Source organism: Mesoplodon mirus (genome assembly GCF_964341445.2).
Source record: "Mesoplodon mirus genome assembly, chromosome: 8".
In the NCBI taxonomy this organism is placed as follows: Eukaryota; Metazoa; Chordata; class Mammalia; order Artiodactyla; family Ziphiidae; genus Mesoplodon; species Mesoplodon mirus.
In genome coordinates, this window is record NC_138984.1 from 44907491 (window position 1) to 44933860 (window position 26370).

Sequence of the window (26370 nt, forward strand, 5' to 3'; positions counted from 1 at the left end):
TTGGATTGTCTAGGATCTATCAATTTAGGGAGAATTGATATCTTAACAATGTTGAGTCTTCAGACCTGTGAGCAAGGTATATCTTTCCATTTATTTAGGTCTTCTTTAATTTCCCTAAGCCATGTTTTGTAGTTTTCAGTTTCTTATACATCTTTTGTCAGATATTTCCTTAAGTATTTCATATTATTCAATGATATTATAAATGATATTTTAAAAATCTAGTTCTGATGTTAGTTATCAATATATAGAAATATAATTGAGTTTTGTACTTTGTATCCTGCAAACTTGATAAACTCATTTATTAGTTCTAGTAGATTTTTTGTAGATTGAATTGGATTTTCTAAATAGATAATTATGTTGTTTACAAATAAAGTACATTTTACTTTTTTCTTTCCCATCTGGATACTTTTTATTTTTATTTTTTCTTGCCTTATTCCACTGGGTAGAACCTCCAATACAATGTTGAACAGATACGTTGAGAGTGGGCCTTCTTGCCTTGTTCGGGATCTTAGGGGGAAAACATTCAGTCCTTCACCAATTAAGTACAATATTAGGTATAAGTTTTTCATAGGTGCCCCTTATCAGGATGAGGAACTTTCCTTATGTTCCTAGATTTCTGAGGGGTTTTATTAGGAATGGACTTTAGATTTTGTAATTTTTTTCAGCGTGTGTTGAGATGATCATTGGTTTTTCTTTTTTAGTTTGTTAAGGGTGGATTACTTTGATTGGTTTTTTTTTTTTTTTTTTTTTTTTTTTGCGGTATGCGGGCCTCTCACTGTTGTGGCCTCCCCCGTTGCGGAGCACAGGCTCCGGACGCGCAGGCCCAGCGGCCATGGCTCACGGGCCCAGCCGCTCCGCGGCATGTGGGATCCTCCCAGACCGGGGCACGAACCCGTATCCCCTGCATCGGCAGGCGGACTCTCAACCACTGCGCCACCAGGGAGGCCCTGGTTTTTAAACATTAAAGTAACCCTGCTTTGCTGGAATAAATCTCACTCTAGTATGATGTGTCCTACTTTTATTATGTTGTTGGGTTTGATACACAAAAATTTTATTTGGAATTTTTGCATCTATGTTCATGAGGGATATTGGTCTGTAGTTTTCTGGTAACATCATTTTGGTATCATTTTGCTTGCTTCATTTTGGTATCAGGGTAACGCTGGGTTCATTTCTGGAAAAGTTCAGGTAGAACTGATTCTTTTTTTTCTTTTTTCTTTTTTTTCATGTGTTTGGTAGAATTCACCAGCAAAGCCATCTAGGCCTAGAGTTTTCTTTGTGGAGAGGTTTTTAACTACATATTCAAAGTCTTTAATAGATGTAGGCCATTCAAGTTATCTTTTTTTTTTCCCACAAACTTTAGTAATTTGGGTCTTTTAAGGAGTTTGTCCATTTATTAGCATAAAGTTCTTTTCCTTATTATCTTTTTAGTATCTGTAGAATATATAGTAATACCTGGCTCTCTCATCCTTTTTTTTTTTTTGGTCATACCATGCAGCATTTGGGATCTTAGTTCCCTGGCCAGGGAATAAACCTGTGCCCCCTGCATTGGGAGTGTGGAGTTTTAACCACTGGACTGCCAGGGAAGTCCCTCTCTCATTCTTGATATTAGTAATTTGTCTTCTCTTTTTTTTTCTGATCACTCTAATTAGAGGTTTATTAATTTTATTGATCTCAAAAGAAGTTTTTTGGTTTTCTGTTTTATTGATTTCTGCTCTGATACTTATTACTTCCTTCTACTTACTTGAAGTTTTATCTCCTTACTCTAGTCTCCTAAGGTGAAACCTGAGGTCATTGATATGAGACCCAGGTATAGAATTCTATTCTGATGTTTAAATGTCAGTACTTTAAAGATTTTGCTACACCATCTTCTCATTTATGTTGTTTTCCATGAGAAATCTGCTCTTTCCTTATCTTCGTTCCTCTGTAAATAAGTGTCTTTTTTTTTTCTTTTTTACTTTCTCTGGCTGCTCTTAAGATCTTCTGCTGATCACTTGTTTTGGTGTGCCTTGATCCTTTGATTATGACGTACCTTTTTGTAGCTTTCTTCCTGTTTCTTATGATTGTGTTTATTGGGCTAGTTAGGTTTATAGTTTTTGTCAGATTTGGAAATTTTGACATTATTTCTTCAAATATTTTTCTGTCCCCCCCCCCATTTCCTTTTCAGGAACTCCATTTAAACTTTTGTTAAGCTCACTCATGTATTGTTGATTTTTTTTTAATTTCTTTTTTTAGTTTTAGATATTTGCTATTCATATGTTTTCAAGTTCACTAATCCTTTCTTTTGCAAAGTCAAAACTGCCCTTAATCTCATTCAGGTATTTTTTAGCTTATACATTCATCTTAGTTTTCATCTATAGTAGTATCATTTGGGTCTTTTTAAAAAAATATATTATTTGTTTTTTCTTTTTCAAAATTTATTTTTGGCTGTGCTTGGGTCTTTGTTGCTGCGCGTCGGCTTTCTCTAGTTGCTGAGAGTGGAGGCTACTCTTCATTGCGGTGCGTGGGCTTCTCATTGCAGTGGCTTCTCTTGTTGTGGAGCACGGGCTCTAGGCACATGGGCTTCAGTAGTTGTGGCATGTGGGCTCAGAATTTGTGGCTTGTGGGCTTTAGAGTGCAGGCTCAGTAGTTGTTGCTCACGGGGTTAGTTGCTCCGCGGCATGTGGATCTTCCCAGGCCAGGGCTCAAACTTGTGTCCCCTGCATCGGCAGGCAGATTCTTAACCACTGTGCCACCAGGGAAACCCCTCTTATTTGCTTTTATTTAACTTTTTGAACATATGGTATATGTTTATTATAACTGTGTTGATGTCCTTGTTTGCTAATTCTTATGTTTATGTCAGTTCTGGGTCGGTTTTTCTCGTTTTGTTTTATTTGTCTTTATAGATAATGTTACAACATTTCAAACTTTATTCAAACACACCAGTGGTGGCAAAGAGCACAAACAAGTGACAGGCACAATTGCTAACGCCAGGATCAAAGGCCAGGAAGGAGCTTGAGAGAGCCTGTCGGTCCCTGCCTTCCCCACAACTTGCTGTCACTTTTCTTTTTTTCTTTTTTCTTTTTTTTTTTTTTTTTACTGGCGTATAGTTGCTTTACACTGCTGTGTCAATTTCTGCTGTACAGCAAAGTGAGTCTGCCATATGTATACATATGTCCCTTCTTGTTTGGATTTCCTGCCTATTTTGGTCACCACAGAGCACTGAGTAGAGTTCCCTGTGCTATACAGTAGGTTCTCATTAGTTATTTATTTTATACATAGTAGTGTATATGTGTCAATCCCAATCTCCCAATTCATCCCCCCAACCTTTCCCCCCTTGGTGTCCATATGTTTGTTCTCTACATCTGTGTCTCTATTTCTGCTTTGCAAGTAAGATCATCTATACCATTTTTCTAGATTCCACATATATGCGTTGATATACGATATTTGTTTTTCTCTTTCTGACTTACTTTACTCCGTATGACAGTCTCTAGGTCTTTCCACGTCTCTGCAACAGTTCTGGATCAATTTTGATTAATTGTTTTATCATGTCATCATGGGTGGCAATTTCTTGCTGTTTTAGATTCCTGGTAATTTTTGACTGGATTCTAGACATTGTAAGCTTTACTTTGTTGAGTGCTGGATATTTTTGTATAGATGGTTCCCAGCTTATGGTGGTCTGACTTACAATTTTTTGATTTTACAATTTTACAGTGGTGCAAAAGCAATATACATGTAGTAGAAACTGTACTTTGAATTTTGAATTTTGACCCTTTCTTTGGCTGGCCATATCCAGTACCATACTCTCATGTGATGCTGGGCAGTGGCAGTGAGCCATAGCTCCTAGGCAGCCACACAATCACAAGGATAAATAACTGATACTTAGAACCTTTTTGTTTTTCACTTTTAGCATAACAGTCAATAAATTATATGAGATATTCAACACTTTATTATAAAATAGGCCTTGTGTTAGATGATCTTGCCCAACTTTAGGCTAATGTAAGTGTTCTGAGCACATTTAAGGTAGGCTAGGCTAAGCTATGATGTTTGGAAGTTAGGTGTATTAAATGCATTTTTGTCTTATGGTATTTTCAACTTATGATTTGTGATGGATTTATCAGGATGTAACCCCAATGTAAATTGAGGAAGACCTATATTCTTATAAATATTCTTGAGCTTGCTTCTGGGATGAGGTTATGTTACTTGGAAACAGTTTGTTCCTTTCAGGTCTTTTAGTTTTTTTTAAAATTTATTATTATTATTTTTTTTAGATGCAAGGTTGAAGCAGTGCTCAGGCTAGGGCTAATTATTTCCTACTACTGAAATGAGACCCTTCTTTGCATTCTACTCAGTGCCCCCACGAATCCTGAGTTCTCATAGTCTGATTGGTGGGAGCAGGCACTATTCTCAGCCCTATGTAGGTTCCCAGTACTGTTCTCGATAATCCTTTCCTGTGGTTCTTTCCATAACCTCAGGCAGTTGCTTCATACACATGTGCTGATCAGTACCAAGCTGAGGACTTAAGGGAGACACTCTGCAGATCTCCAGAGTTTTCTCTCTGTGCACTTTTCTCTCCTCTCTGGTACTCTGTTCTGGGAATTCTGTCTGCCTCAGTCTCCCTGGATTCTTAGCTTTATTCCCCTCAAATCAAGGGCTGTTCTGGGCCTGGACATTCTCTCAAGGAATTAAGCTGGAGCTTTTGTAGAGTTTACCTCACTTGTTTTCAGATATTCAGAAATCACTTACCTTTATTGCCTGACGGTCCAGTTTGTTGAAAACTGATATTTCGTATATTGCATTTGTTTTTCTATAGTTATTTCAAGTAGGAGAGTAAATTTAGTCCCTCTTACTCCATCTTATCCAAAGTGTAATTCTCCTGGATGGCTACTTCAGATTAGATGGTTAAAGAGGTTTTCCAAGGAGATGTCCTTTAAGCTGAGATTTGAATGACAAGAGGGAAGCAGTTACATTAATGTCTTAGAACAGAATACTGTGGTGTTAAGAAGTTAGTCTAAAGCAAGAATAAGGCTTTACCTATTCAAGAAACCAAATAGAGTCAACTGTCTGAATCAAGGGCAGGAGTGTTATACTGTGCTCTTCAAGAGGTCCACAGGGACCCCTGGTGAAGAGTTTGGATTTAAACCTAAACATTATGGGAAACTGTGGGAGAGTTTAAAGCAGGGAGTGGCATGGTCTGGTTTACATTTTTTTTTTTTTTTGCGGTACATGGGCCTCTCACTGTTGTGGCCTCTCCCATTGCAGAGCACAGGCTCCAGACGCGCAGGCCTAGCAGCCATGGCTCACGGGCCCAGCCGCTCTGTGGCATGTGGGATCTTCCCGGACCGAGGCACGAACCCGCATCCCCTGCATCGGCAGGCGGACTCTCAACCACTGCGCCACCAGGGCAGCCCTGGTTTACATTTTAATACCATCATTCTGGCTGCTTTAAGGATAATGGATTGTAGGGGGTGCAAGAGTAGAGAGGCTTATTAGGAGGTCATTATATTAATCTAGAGCTCTGCTGTCTGATACTGTAGCCACTAACCACAGATGGCTATTTAATACAAATTAAATTTAAATAAATTCAGTTCCTCAGTTGCAAAGTGTTTAATAGCCACATCTGGTTAGTGGCAGCATAGATTATAGAACATTTTCATCATCATAGAAAATTCTATTGGATAGCACAGTTCTAGAGAGAGAGAATTTTAAGCTTGGAGTAATATGGAGCTATAGAGTTGGAATAGAGTGGATAGATTTAGAAAATGTTTTGGAGTTAACTTGCTTGCTGATATAATGAATCACGAATAACTCCTAGGTGTTTAGGTAGTGCTACTAGATGGATGAGGCCAATTAGGGAAGGAACAGTATGGTTGGAGGGATGAGAATCAGTAGTTGTGTTTTTGCCATGTTATATCTGGGATGCTTATTATCTATGTGGTTAAATCTAGAATGCAGATTTGAGAGTTTGTATTCAAGGGAAAAAGGCATAACTAGATAGACAGATTTGGGACTGTATTGGTCTGCTAGGGCTGCCATAGCAAAATACCAAGACTGGGTAGCTTAAACAACATTTATTTTTCCCAGTCCTGGAGGCTGGAAGTCCAACATCAAGGTATTGGCAGGTTTGGTTTCACCCAAGGCGCCTGTCCTTGGCTTGTAGACAGCTGCCTTCTCTCTGTCCTCACGTGGCCTTTCCTCTGTGTGTGCCCTCAGTGTCTCTTCCTCTTACAAGGACACCAGTCCTATTAGATAAGGCCCCCACTCTTATAACCTCACTTAACCTTAATTACCTCTTTAGAGGTCCTTTTCTCCAAATTGTCACATTGTGGGGTTAGGACTTCAGCTTAAGAATTTGGGGACACCATATGGGACACAGTTCCATCCCTAACAGGGACTGATCCGCATATAGGTATTATCTAAAGCTATAAGAGCTAAGGAAATGCGTGTGTGGGGTATCGGAGAGCCTCAGATGAGGCCTAGGCACAGCAGTGGGCACAGGTCCAGCAAGGGAGGTGGAGCCAGTAAGGGGAACTGGAAAGAAGCAGCCATTGAGGCAAAGGGCAAAGAGGGAGAATGTGGTGCCCTGGAACAGACAGAAGTGTTTTCACTTGGGCAGAGTGCTCCTGAGGTTCAGCGGCAAGTAGGAATGAATATTGAGGAACAGAGAGACGACCAGAGTGGCTGGAGTATAGTGAGTGAGTAGTAAGAGATGTAATTGAAAAAGTGGTCAGGGGCCTTGAAGACTGATAAAGTTATTATTATTATTTTTTTGTTTGTTTGTTTATTTTTATTTTTGGCTGCCTTAGGTCTTTGTTGCTGCGCGCGGGCTTTCTCTAGTTGCGGCGAGCGGGGGCTACTCTTCGTTGCGGTTTGCGGGCTTCTCATTGGGTGGCTTCTCTTGTTGCAGAGCACGGGCTTTAGGTGCGTGGCTTCTGTAGTTGTGGCACTCGGGCTCAGTAGTTGTGGCTCGCAGGCTCTAGAGCACAGGCTCTGTAGTTGTGGCGCACGGGCTTAGTTGCTCCGCGGCATGTGGGATCGTCCCGGACCAGGGCTTGAACCCGTGTCCCCTGTACTGGCAGGTGGATTCTTAACCACTGCACCACCAGGGAAGCCCCAAGGTGTTAGTTTTAATCTAAGAAAAATAGGCAGTCATGGAAGAGTTTTAAGCAGTAGAATGCAAGACTCTTATCAAGATTTGTGTTATTAAAATAATTTGAAAAAATAGAATTCAATCAGACATAGAAAAGAACATAGAAAAAAGATTTGTGTTATTAAAAAGTTCACTCTGTTGTGTAGAGAGCTGTTTAGAGGAGGAAGCAAGAGAACATAGTCATTGATGGAGGGTTAAGGGGTGGTCAGAAGAAGGTTTGAGTTGGGACGGCTATATCCTTTATTGGGGTGAGTGATACTGGAAGGGGGATGATTGCGGGGGGTGTGGTTATGAATTTAACTTTTGACCTATCTTGTTTGAGATGCTAAAGGTATTTCTGTTTACAGTAGCATGGCACTGATTCTTTCAAGTCTAGGAACTTTTTTTTAAATAAATTTATTTATTTTATTTATTTTTGGCTGCTTTGTTTCTTCATTGCTGTGCGCGGCTTTCTCTAGTTGTGGCGAGCAGGGGCTACTCTTCGTTGCAGTGCGCGGGCTTCCCATTGTGGTGGCTTCTATTGTTGTGGAACACAGGCTCTAGGCACACAGGCTTCAGTAGTTGTGGCACGCGGGCTCTAGAGCGCAGGCTCAGTAGTTATGGCTCACAGGCTTAGTTGCTCCGCGGCATGTGGGATCTTCCTGGGCCAGGGCTTGAACCTGCGTCCCCTGCATTGACAGGTGGATTCTTAACCACTGTGCCACCAGGGAAGCCCTAGGAATTTTTTTTTTTTTTTTTTTTTTGCGGTACGTGGGCCTCTCACTGCTGTGGCCTCTCCCGTTGCGGAGCACAGGCTCCGGACGCGCAGGCTCAGCGGCCATGGCTCACAGGCCCAGCCGCTCCGCAGCATGTGGGATCTTCCTGGACCGGGGCACTAACCTGCGTCCCCTGCATCGGCAGGCGGACTCTCAACCACTGCGCCACGAGGGAAGCCCCCTAGGAACTTTTTAACACGTAGAACTGGGAAGAATTTGAATGCTTGTATTTTTATCTGAATTAATTGAAGCAATTTTCAAATAGATAGGTGGATTATAAACCTAGAGGGTCACAATTGTTTAAGGAGCTCTTAAACACCAAAAAGTAGTGTACTGGCAAGTATTTGCATATATGCTATTTTTAGTTGTTGCCAGTAGAGAGAATAAGGGAATTTAAAAAATACTCATGGTTAAGAAAAGAGTAAGTGCAAGTGATTTAATTAGGTATAAACTTGTTCATTTAGTAGGACTAATGGTTATCACATCACTTTAAGTATCTTGAATATTAGATAATTGACTGTTTGGACATTGATTAAATGGTAATAATAATTTATCACCTAATACCCTTAGATTACATATATTTTTTCCTGTGCTTATCATTTGGAAAGAAAATATTTTTTCATTCTTTACCTACATTGAAGACTCTTAAAAAGTAGTAGTAGAGATGAGAAATTTAAGTAATATTTATCAAGTAGTTATATCCAGAACATTGTGCCGTCAAATCCTTTATTGACTTCTATAGAAATGAAACATGAAAAATTTGAAAAGTACCCCTTAATTAAGTTAGCACAATTTATAGCAAGTCTTTTGTGACATTGATTGCATTGTATATAGTATGTTGTAGTAGTGTGGTATAGTAATAATATTTTTACTGTAGATTCAGACTCCAGAGAAAAATGGCTCTTTGATCTCAAGTAAAGAGAGCTGAATTTATCTTTTTCCTTTGAATCATTGTCTCTTTTTGTTTTTAATTACAGGGTTATTCCCTGATGTGGGTGGAGGTTATTTCTTGCCACGACTTCAAGGAAAACTTGGGTGCTTCCTTGCATTAACAGGATTCAGGCTGAAAGGAAGAGATGTGTATGCAGCAGGAATTGCTACACACTTTGTAGATTCTGAAAAGGTAATTACTTGGATGATTGCATTTTGTGTTGTTTGGAATAGCTCATGGGGAGGCAGTATGAGTGGTTGAGATTACAGGCTTTGGCCTACATGGGTGTGAACCCTACATGTACCCTTAAAGCTGTGTGACCCTGGGGAAGGTGCTTAAGCTCTCCAATCCTCATTTCCTCATATGCAAAATGGAAATAATTATATCTGGATCTAGGGCTGTTTTGCCTGGTACCTTCAGTGAATATTTTTTAATGAATAATTATAGTCTGTGTAAAAAAAAAGTAATATTTTAAGAAAGTCTAATATATAAAAATCTGAATTTATGTATAAAAAGATAGGCTTTTATAAAGATATTTTTGAAAGATTCTTTTGTTTGTTAGTTTCCCTAGTGCATTTAAAAGTTTGTAAAATATGGTCTTAAAAACTCTTCTGAAGGGTATCTGTTGTGAGGGACACATATTACTTACCTTGGCCTTAAAACATTTTTCTTAAACAGCACGGTCAGTTTTCTTAGCCCAGGATAGCACAGTGGCAAAGGATGTGCAGATGGACAGCCTGGTTTTAAATCTTAGCTTGAATTTATCCTCTTTAGCCCCAGTTTTCCCATCTCCACAGTGAGGACGGCAGTTTTATCATAGCAGTTGAAAGTCATTGTGTTAAATGTAACAGAAGGCCCAGTTCAAGGCGGTTTTGCCTCAGAACTCCCAGCAAGAGATTTGGGATTTTTCTGCTTCAGCTGGCTTAGCTCAGTCTTATTGGACTGGCTTGTGCCTGAACCACATGGGTGGGTGGAAACACTGGCTAATCTATCCTAGCTAATGTGCTCCATCCCTGGAACTGTGGGGTAAAGTCAGTTTCCCAGGAAACCCATGGATTTCTGATCTTGAGGGAGGGGTGTTATGGGATAGGGGAAGGAATGCTTTTAAAATGTATGAAGTATACAAAGTTGAAAGTTGTCCCCTTACACTGTTACGAGGGCCTTCCATCACATTTGCCTGAATTTTCAGATCTTTCTCTTTTTTAGATCTTTATGGGCATCCTTGGTCACATTGAGTAGGTGGCTGTCTCATTCTTCCCTTGAGCTGTAACAGGAAGCAGACACGGGTACTCCATTATTTGCTCTGTAGGGACACCCTTGATTATAGTGGAATTTGGTTAAGGATGGGGGAGAGAGCTGATCCACAGCCCTTTCCTCTCTTAGTCAGATTGCCCAGTAATATATGCAGTGCGTAGCCTACCATTTACAGGGCCTGTAGTGGATAACAGAAATGAATAATACACATTGGGAATGGGGCTAGAGGTGGGTACAAAAGATTAAAAACCATCTGTATCATCTGACAGAGTAAAGTATGGTAAGTGTACAAACAGAATACAAAGAAAGGATTCAACGGATTGAATCCATTGAAGGAAGAGCTTACTCATAAGAAAGGACTGGAAGTTTTCTCATAGAGGTTGCAGTTCAGCTGGGCCTTGAGATAAGTATTGTCAGAAGTTTTTCTGGATAGAGGAGACTTTAATGAGCAAGCCCCATAGGGGTAGGAAAGCATTAGCTGTGTTTTAGAAACAGTAAAAAGTCCATTTGGCTGAGTGTAGGAGAGGTATATGAGGGATATGGGGGAAAGCTGTTGGAGGACAGAGGGAACGAAAAGTACCCACCGAACTGAGAAGGTATCTTGAGACCAAAAAATGAGGCAGGCGGCTCCATATAATCAGTGGATCAATTTGTTAGAGGGGAACTTATGCTCGGGGTGGCATTGGGCGGACAGTGATCTGGCAGCATTCACAACTGCACTCTGCACTGCTGAGGGGCCACTGGGATAGTTTTATAGTCGACCTTCGGGTATGGGGATGTGTGCTTGGAAACAGGACATGCATTCCTAAATTGGGATTTATGAATGGGTAACTCGTCTCTTGGGCACTGGGAATACATACATCAGTGAGAGTCTTCATCATTGTTTGGGGACTAACAGAGCATGGAGGCCACTTGGTCCTAATGATTATTAGCCGATGTCTATTAACTATTGATACAAAGCCCTTGATGACAGAGAAGTGATTTACCACACAGTACAGTCCTGGGTAGGGTCAGTGGAAGGACAGGAGGAACTGTATGGGCCCAAGATGGTGTCAGTTATGTTAATAGCCATACAAGAGTTAAGTGTGTCTATATTATAGACCTGTGCATTGACTATAGTAGCCATTAGTCACGTGTGGCAATTTTCGTTAAAATTAATTAAAATAAAATTTATAATTGGGATCTTTAGTTGCAACACTACGTTTCAAGTGCTCAATAGCTAGAGGGAAACAAAGATGAATGTCTCTATTTCTCCTCTTCAGTTTCTTTCGTCTTAATCCATTCCTTTCGAGGCAGCATTTACTTTGTGGGAATGTGTGTGCCTTCAACTTCAGTGAAAATTGCCTTCATTGACTCAGCTGAAGGGAGAGCATCATAATTTTAAGAGAAGGATTTTTAAAAAGAATATAAGATTTCTAAAGAAAAAAAATTCTGTGTTGCTGTGGTGTTTTAAATGTTTTCCTTTTCCCCCCCGCTGTAGTTGGGCATGTTAGAAGAAGATTTGTTAGCCCTGAAATCTCCTTCAAAAGAAAATATCGCAGGTGTCTTAGAAACTTACCATGCAAAGGTAATCTTGTCAGTATTCTAACCACAGATTTTAATTCATGGGGAAAGGGAAGTGACTGAAAAATAAGCAGTTGGTGAATATTATAGTTTGTGGATATAAATAAATGTACTGGGATTTATTTACTTTAAAGCTTGTTGGGAGTATCAGTGCTTCACAGTCATTAGGATGGCCATCTGAGAAGATGACTTCTTTACATGCAACTGCACAGCTTGTTTTCTCATTGCTGGTGAGTTTCAGCGCATAGCCTTGTGATTGGCCCTTGCAAGGCCTTTTACAACACACTGTGATGTTTGTGTAATGGAAGTGCAGTGTTGACGCTATTTGTGGAGCTGCTAAAGTGAAACTCCGGTCTATATGGAAATAGAATAATAACATACATTGCAGTGTTTTCTTTTAATTCCTTTTGTTGTCTAACTTCAATTCTCTTTTAAGAGCCAAGAATCTATAAAAATGCTACATGACTTCTAGTTAAACACGATAGATGCCATATATGCTCCCTCCTGAAACCCCACTAAAATTGTAGCAAAGGAATAAGAAAGGCAGGAATCCACAAAGAGAAATAGAACAGAAAAGGAGACAGTGGCAGGCATGAGATGTCAGGATTTTGGAAGCTTGAAAGTGGAATGATGAGGGCCACTACTTTAGACCTGAGAACACTGAACTCAGTGGGGGAAGCCAATAAGAAGTAAGCCAGTTCTTTCTGTAGACTCTTTGTAGGGTACCAGCTCCCTCTGACAGGCCTCGCTGGCTAAGGGCAGGGATAGGTGAGGTGCTCTACTGAAAAGAGGCAGAACATATTAAATGGGAAGAATTCTGGCCTCTTTTCCTAGTTGGTTTCCAGAACTCTTACGTACCATCTATCTAAGTTTGGGCAGCCATAACAAAAATACCGTAGACTTGGTGGCTTAAACAACAGAAATTTCTCACGGTTCTGGAGGCTGGAAGGTCCAAGATCAAGGTGCCCGCCTATTAGGTTCCTGGTGAGGGACCTCTTCCTGTTTTGCAGATGAATGCCTTCCTGCTGTATCCTCACACAGCAGAGAGAGAAAGTGAGCTCTCTCAGGTCTCTGCTTATAAGGGTGCTAGTCCCATCCTGAGGGCTCCATCCTTTTGACTTAATTACCTCCCAAAGGCCTCACCCTCAGATACTATCACATTGGGATTAAGATTTCAACATGAATTTTGTGGGGACACAAACATTTAGTCAGTAGCACCATCCCACTCCCAAGCAGTTCATTAGAAGCAAAAGAAAACCTGTAGCTATTGACATTCGAGCACCCCTCTAATGAAAAAAACATCCAGGCCTGATCACCTCATAATGCATCAGACAATTGACAGTCCCATAACTGCAACTGACATTACACACAAAGCTTCCTAATTTTAGTGCTTCACGTAGAATAACAAGAATTGCCAGGCATTAAAAACCGGAGATTGGCTAAAATAAAAAATGTACTTGAAGGAAGTAGGCAATGCAAGAAGAAGAAGGAACCCTAATAATTATAGGTTTGGTTTTTTTTTTTATCTTCATATAAGAGGAAAATATTTCATCTGTGAAATAAGAACAGATGTTACGAAGAGAAATAGTTAAAGAATAAAAAGAAATTTAAAATGTGACAGCGAAATGGGGGAAAACCTCACAACAGATTAGATTAAAATTGATGGATGAGGAAGACTCTAAGAGGATAATAAGGTGGAAAATGGAGAGAAAAGAAAATTAGGTATTATTCCAGGAGGTCCAAACCTGTTAGGAATTTGTAACAAAGGAGAGGAAATATTTAGAGAAATGGTACCCCACCCCCGCCCCAAATCACCCAGAACTGAAGAACATGAGTACAGATTCGTGGGCCCTGAATAGTTAGTGTATGAATATGAATACAGAGCATGTGAGCGTTTCATCATATTTTGTCAAAGCATCTGACAGTCTCTTACGTTGTCAAATTGGGTAAACGTGGGATGGATTCTAGCATGTGGGGGGTTGAAGCGCCTTCCCAAGGAGTTCTGTTAAATGTTTGGGTATTAGGCTGTAAGTGAAGCCGTCTTGGCCTTCTCTTAGTCAGTGTTTTCCTCAGTGATTTGGATGAGAATGTTGATGGTGTTTTGATCAAACTGATTTGAAACTAAGAAACTAAGTTAAATTAGGTAAACATGTTTGTGAAAAAAAAAACCACTTCAAGTTCAGAGTGATCTGTTTAATAGTAAAAATGTGAAATTTGATAGATGTGTGGGGAAACCCTCCATGTGTTTTCCTTTCCTTCTCACTACTACCACATTCACAACACTCCTGACTCCAGACGTGTTGGTTTTCCACACATCAGGCAATTCTCCACGACACAAGCTGGGTGTCTTATGATTCCTTTCAATGCTGACACTGTCTACCTGAGGTTCACATCAGATCCCACAACTTAACGGGCCCAGTCCCACAAGATGGACTCTACTTTACACGCCAGTCACAAATCCCAGGTTGTCACCTGTACTTCTCACTGACTGGCAATAAATTGGGGTTCTCATGACCCCCTCCTTGGGTTTGATAATATGCTAGAATGACTCACAGATCTCAGGAAAACACTTAACATTTGTTGGTTTATTATGAAGGATATGAATGCACAGCTTGATGAAGAGATACATAGGGTGAGGTCCAGAGGGGCCTCAAGCCCAGGAGCTTCTGTACCCATGAAGTTGGGGTGAACCACTCACTCTCCCTGCATGTTTATCAACCTAGAAACTCTCCAAACCCCATCCTCTGGAGTTTTTATGACAGCTTCATTATATAGGCATGATTGATTAAATCACTGACATTGGTGATCGAACCCAATCTCCAGCCCTTTTCCCTTCACTGGAGGTGGAGACGGGGGAGGTGTGGGATTAGATAGTGGAGTATGGTACTGCAACTTCCCTTGGTTGGTTGCCCTGGCAACCAGCCCCCATCCTTAGGGCTTTCCTATAGTTACCTCAGTAACATAAACGAAGGTGTGATTGAAAGGGGCTTGTTGTGAATAACAAAAGACAACCATTTCACCTTTATTTCAGGAACCGAAGACAAAAGACTAAATATTATAACAAAAGGTGATCTACTTAGGGATTTTCATGGGTTTTTGGGAGCTGTGAGCCTGGAACAAAAGGCCAAATATATGGACGAAGACCAAATACATATTTTTTATTTTAAATCACAGTATCACAGTAGAGATAATTGTATTTCAGTCCAAGGTGCCAAATTCATAAGTACAGGATGGGAGAAATGTAGCCTACAATGGCACCATTTTTTAAAAAAAGTTTTAACTGCCCAGTGTAAATCACAGCATAATAGGACTGCCCCAAAACTAACCTAGAGTTAGTCCTGTTATTTAAAGCATTGTATCCAAAACAAGGGTATGCGGAACCTTGTTGTACTTTGCTATGATTCAGCCACATCTGCAGCTAAGGTACATGTACCACACTTTAAGAATGACCTTGATAAACTGGAATTTGTACATAAGAAGGACCTGGATTGTGAGGGGACTCAAAACTGCACTGTGTGAGAAAAGATTAACTCAAGGGGGATTAACTAGAACTATAAACACGAGAGGGCTGATTTTTGGTTCAAAAAAAAATTTTTTTTAATCCTAATTATAGTTGTTCGAGCACTTATGAGTTCTTTTCTGAGGTAGTGTTTTTTTTCCCCTGGAGGTCAGTGCTGCGGGGATATTGGGGATGTGGTAGGGATTTCTATATCAGATAGAAATTGGGGCAGGATGACTTCTCAGGTCCCTTGAAATCCTTAAATTCATTGACACACTTTAATGATAACATAATCATATATAATGGCATACAAATAAAAATACAAGAACATTTTTTGCTGTTGATAGTTTTAAGAGCTAGTCTTGAGTAATACATAGTGTCTGAATTTTGAACATATGGTAGTAGTTATTTATGAGACTGGATGTAATTTGAGTGAAAGTTGCAATCTGCCACAAAATATATCATTAAATATGGTGAAAATTTTAAGAATTTTTAAGATTTGAGTTGCTTCAAATTAATTAAAGATTTTTATTTTCAAACAGTCCAAGATTGATCAAGACAAGTCTTTTATACTTGAGGAACACATGGACAAAATAAACAGGTACTTAAAGAGAGGTGTCAATTATATCTGTTCCTTTGGAAAGACTATATTAAAATTAATTTACTAACTGTAATTGTGCTGTGTTTGATAATGCACCAAATTCTGAGATCAGATAACGCAATGTTTTTTTTTAGTTACCTTTGAAAGTAGCTTCCTGCCCACTCCTTCAGGGGGAAATAAACTCATTATATTTAAGTTATCTATCATATTGGTTCATTTTAGTGCAAAACATTTCTTTAATGGGGAAGAGAGTCTAGAAAATAACAATTGAATTAACTTATCTTTTATCATTGTAAAGTCATCTTCTCTGAAGGTCTTATCAAGCTGATCAGCAAAACGTTTTGTGCAATGATTTGAGAGACGACTGACAGACTGACTTAAACACAAGAGGAGGAAAACTGTTGGAAAATAAGGCAACTATCATTACGTTTTAGAAGTATCAGTTTTTGACAGTTAAGACATCATTTACTTATGTATGATAGATGCAAGAAAGCAGAAGAGAAAATGTAGGCTTTATTTCCCATTAATGAAGGTAGACTGCAAATACCCAGAGAAACAATGTTCTATTTCATCATCCTGTAATATAGGTTGGAAATTTTTTCATTATTGAAATAGGGTTTAGGGGAAGCCTGTGTTTAGGCTCATTGCTATCATGGAAAGAAGAAATCGCTTACACATTGTTGAAATCTTATGTTTCCCTTTTTTTCATAGTTGGTTCTCAGCCAATACTGTGGAACAGATTATTGAAAATTTACAGCAAGATGGTTCATCTTTTGCCCTAGAGCAGTTGAAGGTAATGTATAGATTGTTTCCGCCATGAGAGTGGTGAATTCTCGTGGTAGGGAAGCCTCTGAGGGGTGTCAGAGCTCCGTGATGGTGACATAGCTCACTGCACAGTTTTTTTTCTGAACTCAGTTGAGCTCCAGAAAGTAGTTCCACAAAACCTTTACCTAAACCCAAATGCCTTGTCTACCTGCTGGATATTGATAACAAAGCTAAGCTGTTTTTAGGTCTTTTGACTATAACAGAGAAGGACTTCATAAGCATGCTTCATCTCCAGTAGTCCTCCTTGTCTTGAGGGAGAAATGTTCAGGGATGTTTTTATTAGAAGGGTTGGATCAATGGAGAACAGTCACCTTATAATATATTGCAGTTGTGACATTAGTCTGTACGTTCTATTTAATGTGCAACACATCAGTATATGGTCTTTTTAGCAGTAGGTTTAATAAGAAAGTGATCCTTTCTAAACTAACAAGAGGCTCCATCTACAGCCATAGCCAAGTCCTAAGCAGTGTTCCTCAGTGTTAGGTACACTTTGATCTTTCTTCAACATGACTCAATGGGTAACAGCAGAACAAAAGCTGTTTTTGTGTAAATGAGTGCATATTGAATACTGACATTCATGGAACTATCATGTGACTGTGAAGCTTGGGGTACTTTAGACTTCTAGACAAAGGAAAGAAAATGTGTTTCCTTTTACTAGAAGGAGAAGGTGGTTTCTCTTTATCTGATAGTATTTTTCAATTTACAGGTATAGTTATAGCATTTCAGTTGTCAGGTAACTTACTGACAAAAAATTTAAATTAAATCTTACCTGTGAAGATGAAAATATTTCCTCATTCTTAAGGGAATATTAATTTGTCTCTTAGGATCTTATTTAGTATTGGAATTCTATTAACTTTCAAGGATAGGCATAAATTAGAGTAAGTAGACCAGCCATATATTTCCTTAACTCACAAAAGTAGTGTTACTGTTAACATCTTTCAGGAATGTTTGCATAAATGTAGATAACCATATTATATTTCAAGGATTCTGACTTGAAAGTTGGTTCTCTTGTTTTCAGAGCAATATAGAAACCAGCATTCCTGTTTGTTTGTTTGTTTGTTTTTTCAGCAATAGGGTTAAGTATGCACTTAGCAATTTCATTTGAAAATAGTCATGCAGCACATTACCTCATAGGCTACATATTGAATAGTATAAAAGCAGTACAGATAAGCAACTAACCATATTATTTTAAAACCACTGGCCTACCCCAAAACTGAGGGATAGGACTCAGATGGTCTTCCAGTTTTCCTCCCATTTCTCTGGCGATATGTTTATTCTGCATTCAGAAGAGGGTACTTGGCAAGCCACCCATCACAGCTAGGATCAGCATAAGCACCCTCACTGGAAGGACCGATTTTCATTTTTATTCAGTTGACCTGCTCTGTTGAATGAATGTGGCTCCACAGTATCAGCATCTGCTGGGAGTAACATGATGTGGGGATCAGAAATTCCCACTGAAGCTTCCCTGCCAGAGACTTAGAAACAGGGCTTCTTTTAATTATGTTAGCCAGAAACACACACCAAGAAACAACCCTGAAGGAGAAGACAGTTAGTGCTTCAGTGACAGGTTTGCAGATCACATGTTTGAACAACTTTTAAAGAAGATTCTAACACTTGTGTCAGTAAACCTCAAGGATTGCTCCTGACCCTGTGGACTCTTCAGGGATTCCTGTATTCCTTCTGCAGGTCCCAATGATCTAGTCTGTATTGATGTTTGAAGTTGCAACCATCTACTCCATGTCTTAGGGGTTCCTTTCTCTCTAGGATTGTCCGTCGGGAAGGACATAATCTTTTTTTTAAGAAGATGTTGGGGGTAGGAGTTTATTAATTTATTTATTTTTGCTGTGTTGGGTCTTCGTTTCTGTGCGAGGGCTTTCTCTAGTTGTGGCAAGCGGGGCCCACTCTTCATCGCAGCGCGTGGGCCTCTCACTATCGCGGCCTCTCTCGTTGCGGAGCACAGGCTCCAGATGCACAGGCTCAGTAGTTGTGGCTCATGGGCCTAGTTGCTCCGCGGCATGTGGGATCCTCCCAGACCAGGGCTCGAACCTGTGTCCCCTTGCATTAGCAGGCAGATTCTCAACCACTGCGCCACCAGGGAAGCCCAGGACATAATCTTTTCAACATACTTGCTTATCATTAAATAAAAACATACAGTTTTTATTTAATCCTTCAGATTTTTAACTGCCAGTCACTATAGGATAACATACGGGCTAAAAAAACTGAAAAATATGGGGAAGTTGTAAAGAAGTTCCGTCTTTACAACTGATGGAAAGTACCTTATTTTATGGCTTCTAATGTCCTTTCTTAGATTTTCCTCCTAAGTTCCAATACACTTTTTTTTTCTTTTTCTTTTTCTTTTTTTTTTTTGCGGTACGCGGGCCTCTCACTGTTGTGGCCTTTCTCATTGCGGAGCACAGGCTCCAGACGTGCAGGCTCAGTGGCCATGGCTCACGGGCCCAGGCGCTCTGCGGCATGTGGGATCTTCCCGGACTGGGGCACGAACCCACGTCCCCTGCACCGGCAGGCGGACTCTCAACCACTGCGCCACCAGGGAAGCCCCTTTTTTCTTTTTTTAAATAATGCTGTGGGTTGGAATTCATCAAATCTCCTTTTAATCATTCTTTTGGTGTAGGTTGTTCATGGTGCCAAGCAATCCATGTAAGCTAATGGGATATTTAAATGCCCTGATGGGTAGCTTATATTAGAGAAACCTTAACCAAAGACTCCCATTGCGGTATTCTCGTGTGTGTGTGTGTGTGTGTGTGTGTAGTTGTGGTCAAATACATGTAACGTAAAACTTAACATCCAAACCATTTTAAAGTGTATAGTTCAGTATTGTTAAGTATATTCACGTTGTTGTGCAATCAATCTCCAGAATATTTTCAACTTGCATAACTGAAACTTTATACCCATTAAGCAGTAACTCCCCATTTCCTTTTCCTCCCAGTCTCTGGCAACCACCATTCTGCTTTCCTTTTCTATGGATTTGACTACAATGGACAGCTTGCATAGGTGGAATCATACAGCATTTTTCCTATTGTGACTAGCTTATTTCACTTAACCATGACATTTCAGGTTTCACCCATGTTGTAGCAGGTACCAGAATTTCATTCCTTTTTTAAGGCTCAATAATATTCCATTGTATGTTTATGCCACATTTTATTTATGCATCTGTCTGTTCATGGGCATTTGGGTTGCTTCTACCTTTTAGGTCTTGTTAATATCGCTGCTATGAACATGGGTTTACAAATATCTGCTTTTAATTCTTTGAATACATACTCAGAATTGGAATTGCTACATCACATGGTAATTCTATTTTTAATGTGTTGAGGACTTCCACACTCTTTTCCATAGCAGATGCACCATTTTATGTTCCCACTGACAGCAGTGCACAGAGGTTCCAGTTTTTCTGCATCCTTGCCAACACTTGTTATTTTCTTTTCTTTTCTTTTTTTTAAATAGCCATCCTAATGGCTGGGGGGTGATAGCTCATTGTGGTTTGTTTTTGTTTTTTGGTCACGCCACACGGCTTGCGGGATCTTAGTTCCCTTACCAGAGATTGAACCCGTGCCCTTGGCAGTGAAAGTGGAGTCCTAATCACTGGACCACCAGGGAATTCCCTCATTGTGGTTTTAATTTTCATTTCCCTAATGGTTGGTATATTAAACATCGTTTCATATGCTGATTGGCCCTTTATATTTTCTTTGGAGTTATGTTTAAGTTCTTTGCTCATTTTTTAATTGAGTTTTGTTGTTATTGTTGTTGACTTGTAGGAAGTGCTCTCCTGTTTCAACCTCCCTTTTCTGGTAATGAGACTAGCAAGCTTGCCAAAGTAAAGAAGGTTCTTCAGGGCCAATGAGAGAAGTATTTCTTTTCCAGAATTACAAGTGATGTCAGTAATCAAAGGAATCATGGCTAGAAGCGGTTGAGACGACCTCCCTTGCCTCAACTCTCGGCAAGGATACTAATCCAAGGAAGGAATTTAAATGGGTCACCAGTCCTTAGGAGGGCTGGGGAATGAAGTCCACAGCCAAGAGAGGCAGAGAGGCAGAGAAACAAGAGCAGAGAGCAGTGAGTCAAATTAGTGTCCAGGAAGGTGGTCCTGAGCAAATGTCCAGGGAAACCAGCGTTGCTTTTGACTTGTCTTTTAGGTGTTTTCTTGCTATTGATGTAGGATATCCTGTTGTGTTAAAGGCTTAGAGAGAGGGCATATACTTTCCTTTTCCAGTACTAGAAAACTCTTACTAGGTTTTTTGGGATTTCTTCTTTCTAATCACTAATGTGAGATTTATGTATTTTTTTAATTTTAAAATGCTCATTTCATGAAGAGTAAATTAAACTCAGTTTTTACTTGAAGAAGTTAACATACAAGAATATGACAGGCCTCTATAAAGAATTCATGCACTGAAAAATTGGAGGAAGAATAGGAAAACTAAGAAAGATAACCAGGGCATAGATTTTAAGAAAGAGGAGCAGCAAAGTATTAAAATGAGAAATTAAACTTAAAAGATTACTAATCTTTCTGTAAGCTTTGAGAATTACCCGTATACTGTACTATTTAAAAATAAAGTGACCGATATTCAAGAAAATTGCTACAGGAATTGTTCTGCTGTAAACAACTAGAAAACTGGACAAAACGTATGAAACAAGTATTTGTAGACGTTGGACAATGCAGGCAGCACATGTGATTCCTGAGAGAAGGGAAACAAACAAGAGAGCCCTAAGATTGACTCAGCTTTCTTCCTGCAGGAGTTTCCAGAATATTGATCTGTACGTGTTATGGGTAAAACTCCACAAGAGCAGGGAAAGAGTCACAGGAAAGCAACAGTCTGAACAGTTGGCAAGTCTCACACAGGTCTGGGAAGTGTTCATGTTCCCATCAGCCAGAAGACTTACATTTTAGTAGTGGGCGTAAATTAATACTAGAGTAATACTTGCTCTGAACTCCCAAGGTAATTCAGTGGGGAAAAGATAGTCTTTTCAACAAATGGTTCTGGAACAATTGGATATCCATATGCAAGGAAAAAAAAAAGTTTTTGACTCTTACCTTGCCCTTGTAGGGAAGGAAAAAATTCTCTATCCTCTTAGGTCCTCTCGCTGGGCCTAAGAATCAAACTGACATAGACCGATTAACAGGAGAAGAGTGTACAGATTTTATTACATTTTTACGTGTACATGGGTGTCTGTACAAGAGAATGAAGACCTCAGGAATGACCAGAGCAGGAAGCTTGTATACCTTTTAGACAAAGAAACAATAAATTTGTGAAGAATTGACAAGGCAAATAACTTCTGGCTAGGAGTAGTAAATGGTGAAGAAGTAACTAGGAAGATAAGGGTTAATTTAAGAAGGTTCGTTTGTACAGATTTCTTGGCCCCAAATTCCCTACCTCTGGTGATCAGAATGGCTTCCTTCCTCCTGGCACAGGGAGGGTACCTTTCACATGGGGGTTGTATCTCCTGCTTTCAGGAAGAAAAGGAGGGTCAGAGTGCCCTTCTTACACCTATTGTTTCCCAGGTGCCTTTAACTCAAAATAATCAATATGACAACATGGCGTTATCTTGGGGTGACATGCTTTGAGCTCCTTCACACTATATGCGATTCAAAATGTATTATGAACTTAAATGTAAGCACTAAAACTATACCACTCTAAAGGAAAACATAGGAGAAAATCTTGGTAACCTTGGGCTAGCTAAGATTTTCTTTTTAATGCAAAAAGCTGGAACTGCAGAAGAAAAAAATGGATAAATCTTTATTATAATAAAACACTTTTCCTCTTTGAAAGACACTATCAGAAAAATGAGGAAGCAACAGATTGGGAGGAAGTATTTGTAAAACATGTATCTGATAACAGGACTTTAATCCACCACATATACAATATAAGAATGTAAACAGCACAACTAAAAATGGGAAATCTGGACATGTCACCAAAGAAGATACATGAATGGCCAGGAAGCACATGAAAAAATGCTCAAGGTCTTTAATCTTTAGGAAAAGGCAAATTAAAACCACAGTGAGATGTTGCTGTGCATCCATTAGAGTGGCTAAGATTTAAAAGGTTGACAGTACCAACACCAAATGTTGGTAAAGATGTGGAGCACTTACAACTTGCATATTGCTGGCAGGAGAGCAGTTTGGCAGTTTCTTATAAAGTTAAATGTACACTTACTGTAAGATCCAGCAATCCCACTTCTAGGGATTTACCCAAGAAAAATGTAAACTTTTGTCCACACGGGTGCTTGTACTCACATGTCCATAGTAACTTTATAATAGCCCCAAACTGGAAACAATCCAATCCCTATTAAGTATTGAATGAGTAAACAGATTGTGATATATTCATACAGTAGAATATTATACTCAACTGTAAGAAGGGATGAGCTGATACATTAAACAGCTTGGATGAATCTCAGAAGCATTATGCCAAATGAAAGAAGGCAGACACAAGGACTACCTACTGTGTGATTTTATTTTTATGAAATTCTGGAAAAGGCAAAAACCTGTAGGCCCAGAAAACAAATCAGCTGCCTGGGGATAGAACTGAGGGAAGTAGAACTCTTTGGGGTGATGGAAATGTTCTATATCTTGATTGTGGGGTAGTTGTACAACTGTATACATCTATCAAAATGTATGGACCTATGCACTTAAAATGAGTGAATTTTATCATATGTAAATTACATCTCAGTAAAGCTAATTATTTAAAAAATAAAATGATATGCCAAATTATGTTTAAAAAACAGTTTGACCTATAGAAGTGGGCATTATATTTGCTGAAGGTACCTATTACACTGTGCAGTTAATTGCTATTAATAAGAGTAACTGAATGGCAGTGTTGATGGATGCATTGTTCCTTTGGGAAAGAGTACAATAAACCTTAAGGGGAAAATGCATCAATTTATGTAGACAGGAAGAGAAAACAGTTTCCAGTCCACTGATGGAGCTTAGTGACCCTTAAGTGCTATCATGAGCATTTAGGATATCATCAAACAGGAGTACCTGCATCTTTAGATACTGTCTTTTCTTTTTTTTTGATTGTTAATGCTTTTAAGAAATTACCGGAAAAATCTTAAGGTTGCAAAAAACACTCTTCTTGGACTGGTTCTAAGCCTTTTATGAGAGGAATGAAATATTAGTGCCCATTTCTTTAAAACAATATGACCCTCCAGAATGGTGAAAAAATATTTAAAAACAAAAATATGTGTGTGAAGCTGCAGTATTCGGTGAAGTAGACCAACTTGTTTAGGTATTTTGTGTTTCTATTGTTTTTTTGGTCAATCTGAACATTTCTGGAAAAGATTTATAGATATAAGTACATAATGTATAAGATGATTATTTAGAAAAATATTCACAATTCATAGCAAAACATAACTCTTAACTACAGTTGATATAAACTAGTTAAAAAAATCAAAGACCTGTTTAACAGACAGGATATAACAGGGGCTTATGCCGCTTGGTTTTAAAATAACAGATGATGTGATTTACTGTGGCTTAAATTCTACCTTCTACTTAATTTTATTCAATCCCAAGGACAAATGCTAAGAAATATTTCCCTTTTAAGCCTTAAAACAGCACAACAAAGCTTCACATATTTAGTGGCAGTGTTGAACACCATAGAAATGACAGTGTTATTCCATAAAGACCTCTACCTGCTTGTCCCTGTCCCTATTATGTGTCCTTTTCTCTCTACTGCTCCTGTCTTTTTGCTTTATTGAGTGCCATCTATAGCAGACTATAAGCTGCTGAGAAGCTTGCTTACTCCTGTATTTCCAGACACCTGTCACAGAGCATTTCACATGGTAGGTATGATGAATGAATGGGTAAGATGCTGTGCTGCCACTGAGTTTCAAAAATGAAAATTCAGTACCTGTTCTCAGAGGGAGTTCACAATCCAGTGGAATAGACACATAAACAAAATACGGTAAGTGCTACTAAGCTAGAGTCTTGCACAAATTATTGTGGGTGTCCAGAAAATGGTGGAAGGAGTCTTAAAGGCTTCACAGAGGAGACCTCTGAGCAGAGAATAAAAGATGGGAATGAGTTGTCAAGTGGCAAAGGGTATATCAGACAGAACAAAGCACATACTCAAAGGACAAATGTTAGGAGAATTCAGAGCTGGGAACAAGGAGTAAAGTGTCAGAAAATACAGCCAAAAAGATGATTGGAACCAGACTGTGAGGAGCCTTATGTTAAACTAAAGAGCTTGAATTCAGTGAATTTTTTCTGAATGTGTATGTATTTTAAGAATTCATTTTTTTTGAAGTACAGGAAAGTTATAATGTATAGCTGAAAAATTTTTACAACATAAACATAATGAACACCCAGAATAAATTAGGCACTCGATATGTCTTATTGAGTCCCATCCCAGTCACTACCTCTCCCTAGGCTAACTATATACTGATTTTTAACACCATAGATTTTGTTTTTGAGTTATATATAAAATCATATAGTTTTCTGTCTTTTTCTCAGCATTGTATTTGTGAGGTTCACCAATGTTGTACGTAACAGTGGTTTGTTTTCATTGCTTTAAGTTTCCATTGTGTGATATATCACATTTTATTTATTTATTTCTACTGTTCGTGGACATTTGGGGTTGTTTGTAGGTCTTTACTGTTAGAAATAATGCTGCTATGAACAATTTTGTCTGTGTCTTTTGTTAACAAAGATATGCATTTCGGTATATACCCAGGAGTAGTACCACAAAGTCATCACATGTTGTTAAAAGATACACTAAAGCATATTAAGAATTTTGATAGTTTTTTTGAGCAAAAATTGATCTAAATCAGGCAGCACCAAAGCAGAAGTGGTAAGAAAAGCTCTACTGATATGAGCTTAGGGGAAGCCTTTTATGCAGAGGAGGTGGAAGCAAAGCAAGGAAATATTGATTGGCTGTAGCTTAAGCAGTTGCTTTAGTTGGGAAAGGCTTTGGCTATTTATGATCGGCTGTCCTTAGGTTTCGATTTTTAACCTTGAGGCATTACAGGCTTAGATTTTGGTTTGCTTACAGTCTACTAAAGCATTAAGGGCACCTCAGTTAGATGGCCTCTGTTTAATTTAAAGCATGTACATTTATCTTAGTAGTTACTGTCAAAAAGTTTTCCAATATGGTTGTACCAATTTACATTGGATACTAAGTTGCTCTACATTCTCACCAACACTTGATGTTATTTGTCTTTTTCATATTCGTCATTCTGGTGTATGTAAAATAGCATTGCATAGTGGTTTTAATTTGCATCCATGATGACTAATGGGGTTGAGCATCAGTTCATACCTTTATTGGCTGTGGTATCCTTCCTTGCGAAGTGCCTATTGAATCTTTTTTATTATTACTGTTAATTTGTAGGAATTATTTCTATCTTCTGCTAATTAAGTCCTTTATCCAGTACAGGTACTACATATATCTTCCTCCTGTTACTTGCCTTTTTTCTATCTTAATCGTGGCATTTATTGAACAGAAATTTTCTGTTCAAAATTTGGAGGAGGTTTCCTGAAGATTTGGGGCAGATCCATAATGGTCCATAAATGAGAGATTTCATTACAAACTCTTTACATTAACCAACTATAATGTAGAACAGGAGTTTGTTATTTTGGGGTTTTGAGATCTGTTGTTTTAACTATGTTTATGTTCTTATGGCCTTTTAAAAAAGTGATTGGATATACTATTTTAGATTTTTCTTAAGTTAAAAATCCAACTATATAAAGTGTTTCTAATTATAGTATTCCTTAGTTTTTTATTTTCTAAGTGTCATTTGCCCTCGTAGAAAACATTGTTTCTACTCAAAATGTTTTCTGTATGCTTTCAAATAATTTGTTTTGACCTGTTT

At 38.9% G+C, this 26370-nt stretch overlaps 1 protein-coding gene across 2 annotated transcripts in view; it reads left to right on the top strand.

Annotated features, from left to right (window-relative positions):
- HIBCH (3-hydroxyisobutyryl-CoA hydrolase) overlaps nt 1–26370 on the top strand; it is a 92028-nt gene that overhangs the window by 53223 nt on the left and 12435 nt on the right. For both annotated transcript variants that reach the window (XM_082630753.1, XM_082630752.1), the window contains exons 8-11: nt 8859–9004; nt 11547–11633; nt 15671–15729; nt 16441–16522. In XM_082630753.1, coding sequence (XP_082486879.1) covers nt 8859–9004; nt 11547–11633; nt 15671–15729; nt 16441–16522 — 374 coding nt within the window. The remainder of the gene's footprint in view (nt 1–8858; nt 9005–11546; nt 11634–15670; nt 15730–16440; nt 16523–26370) is intronic.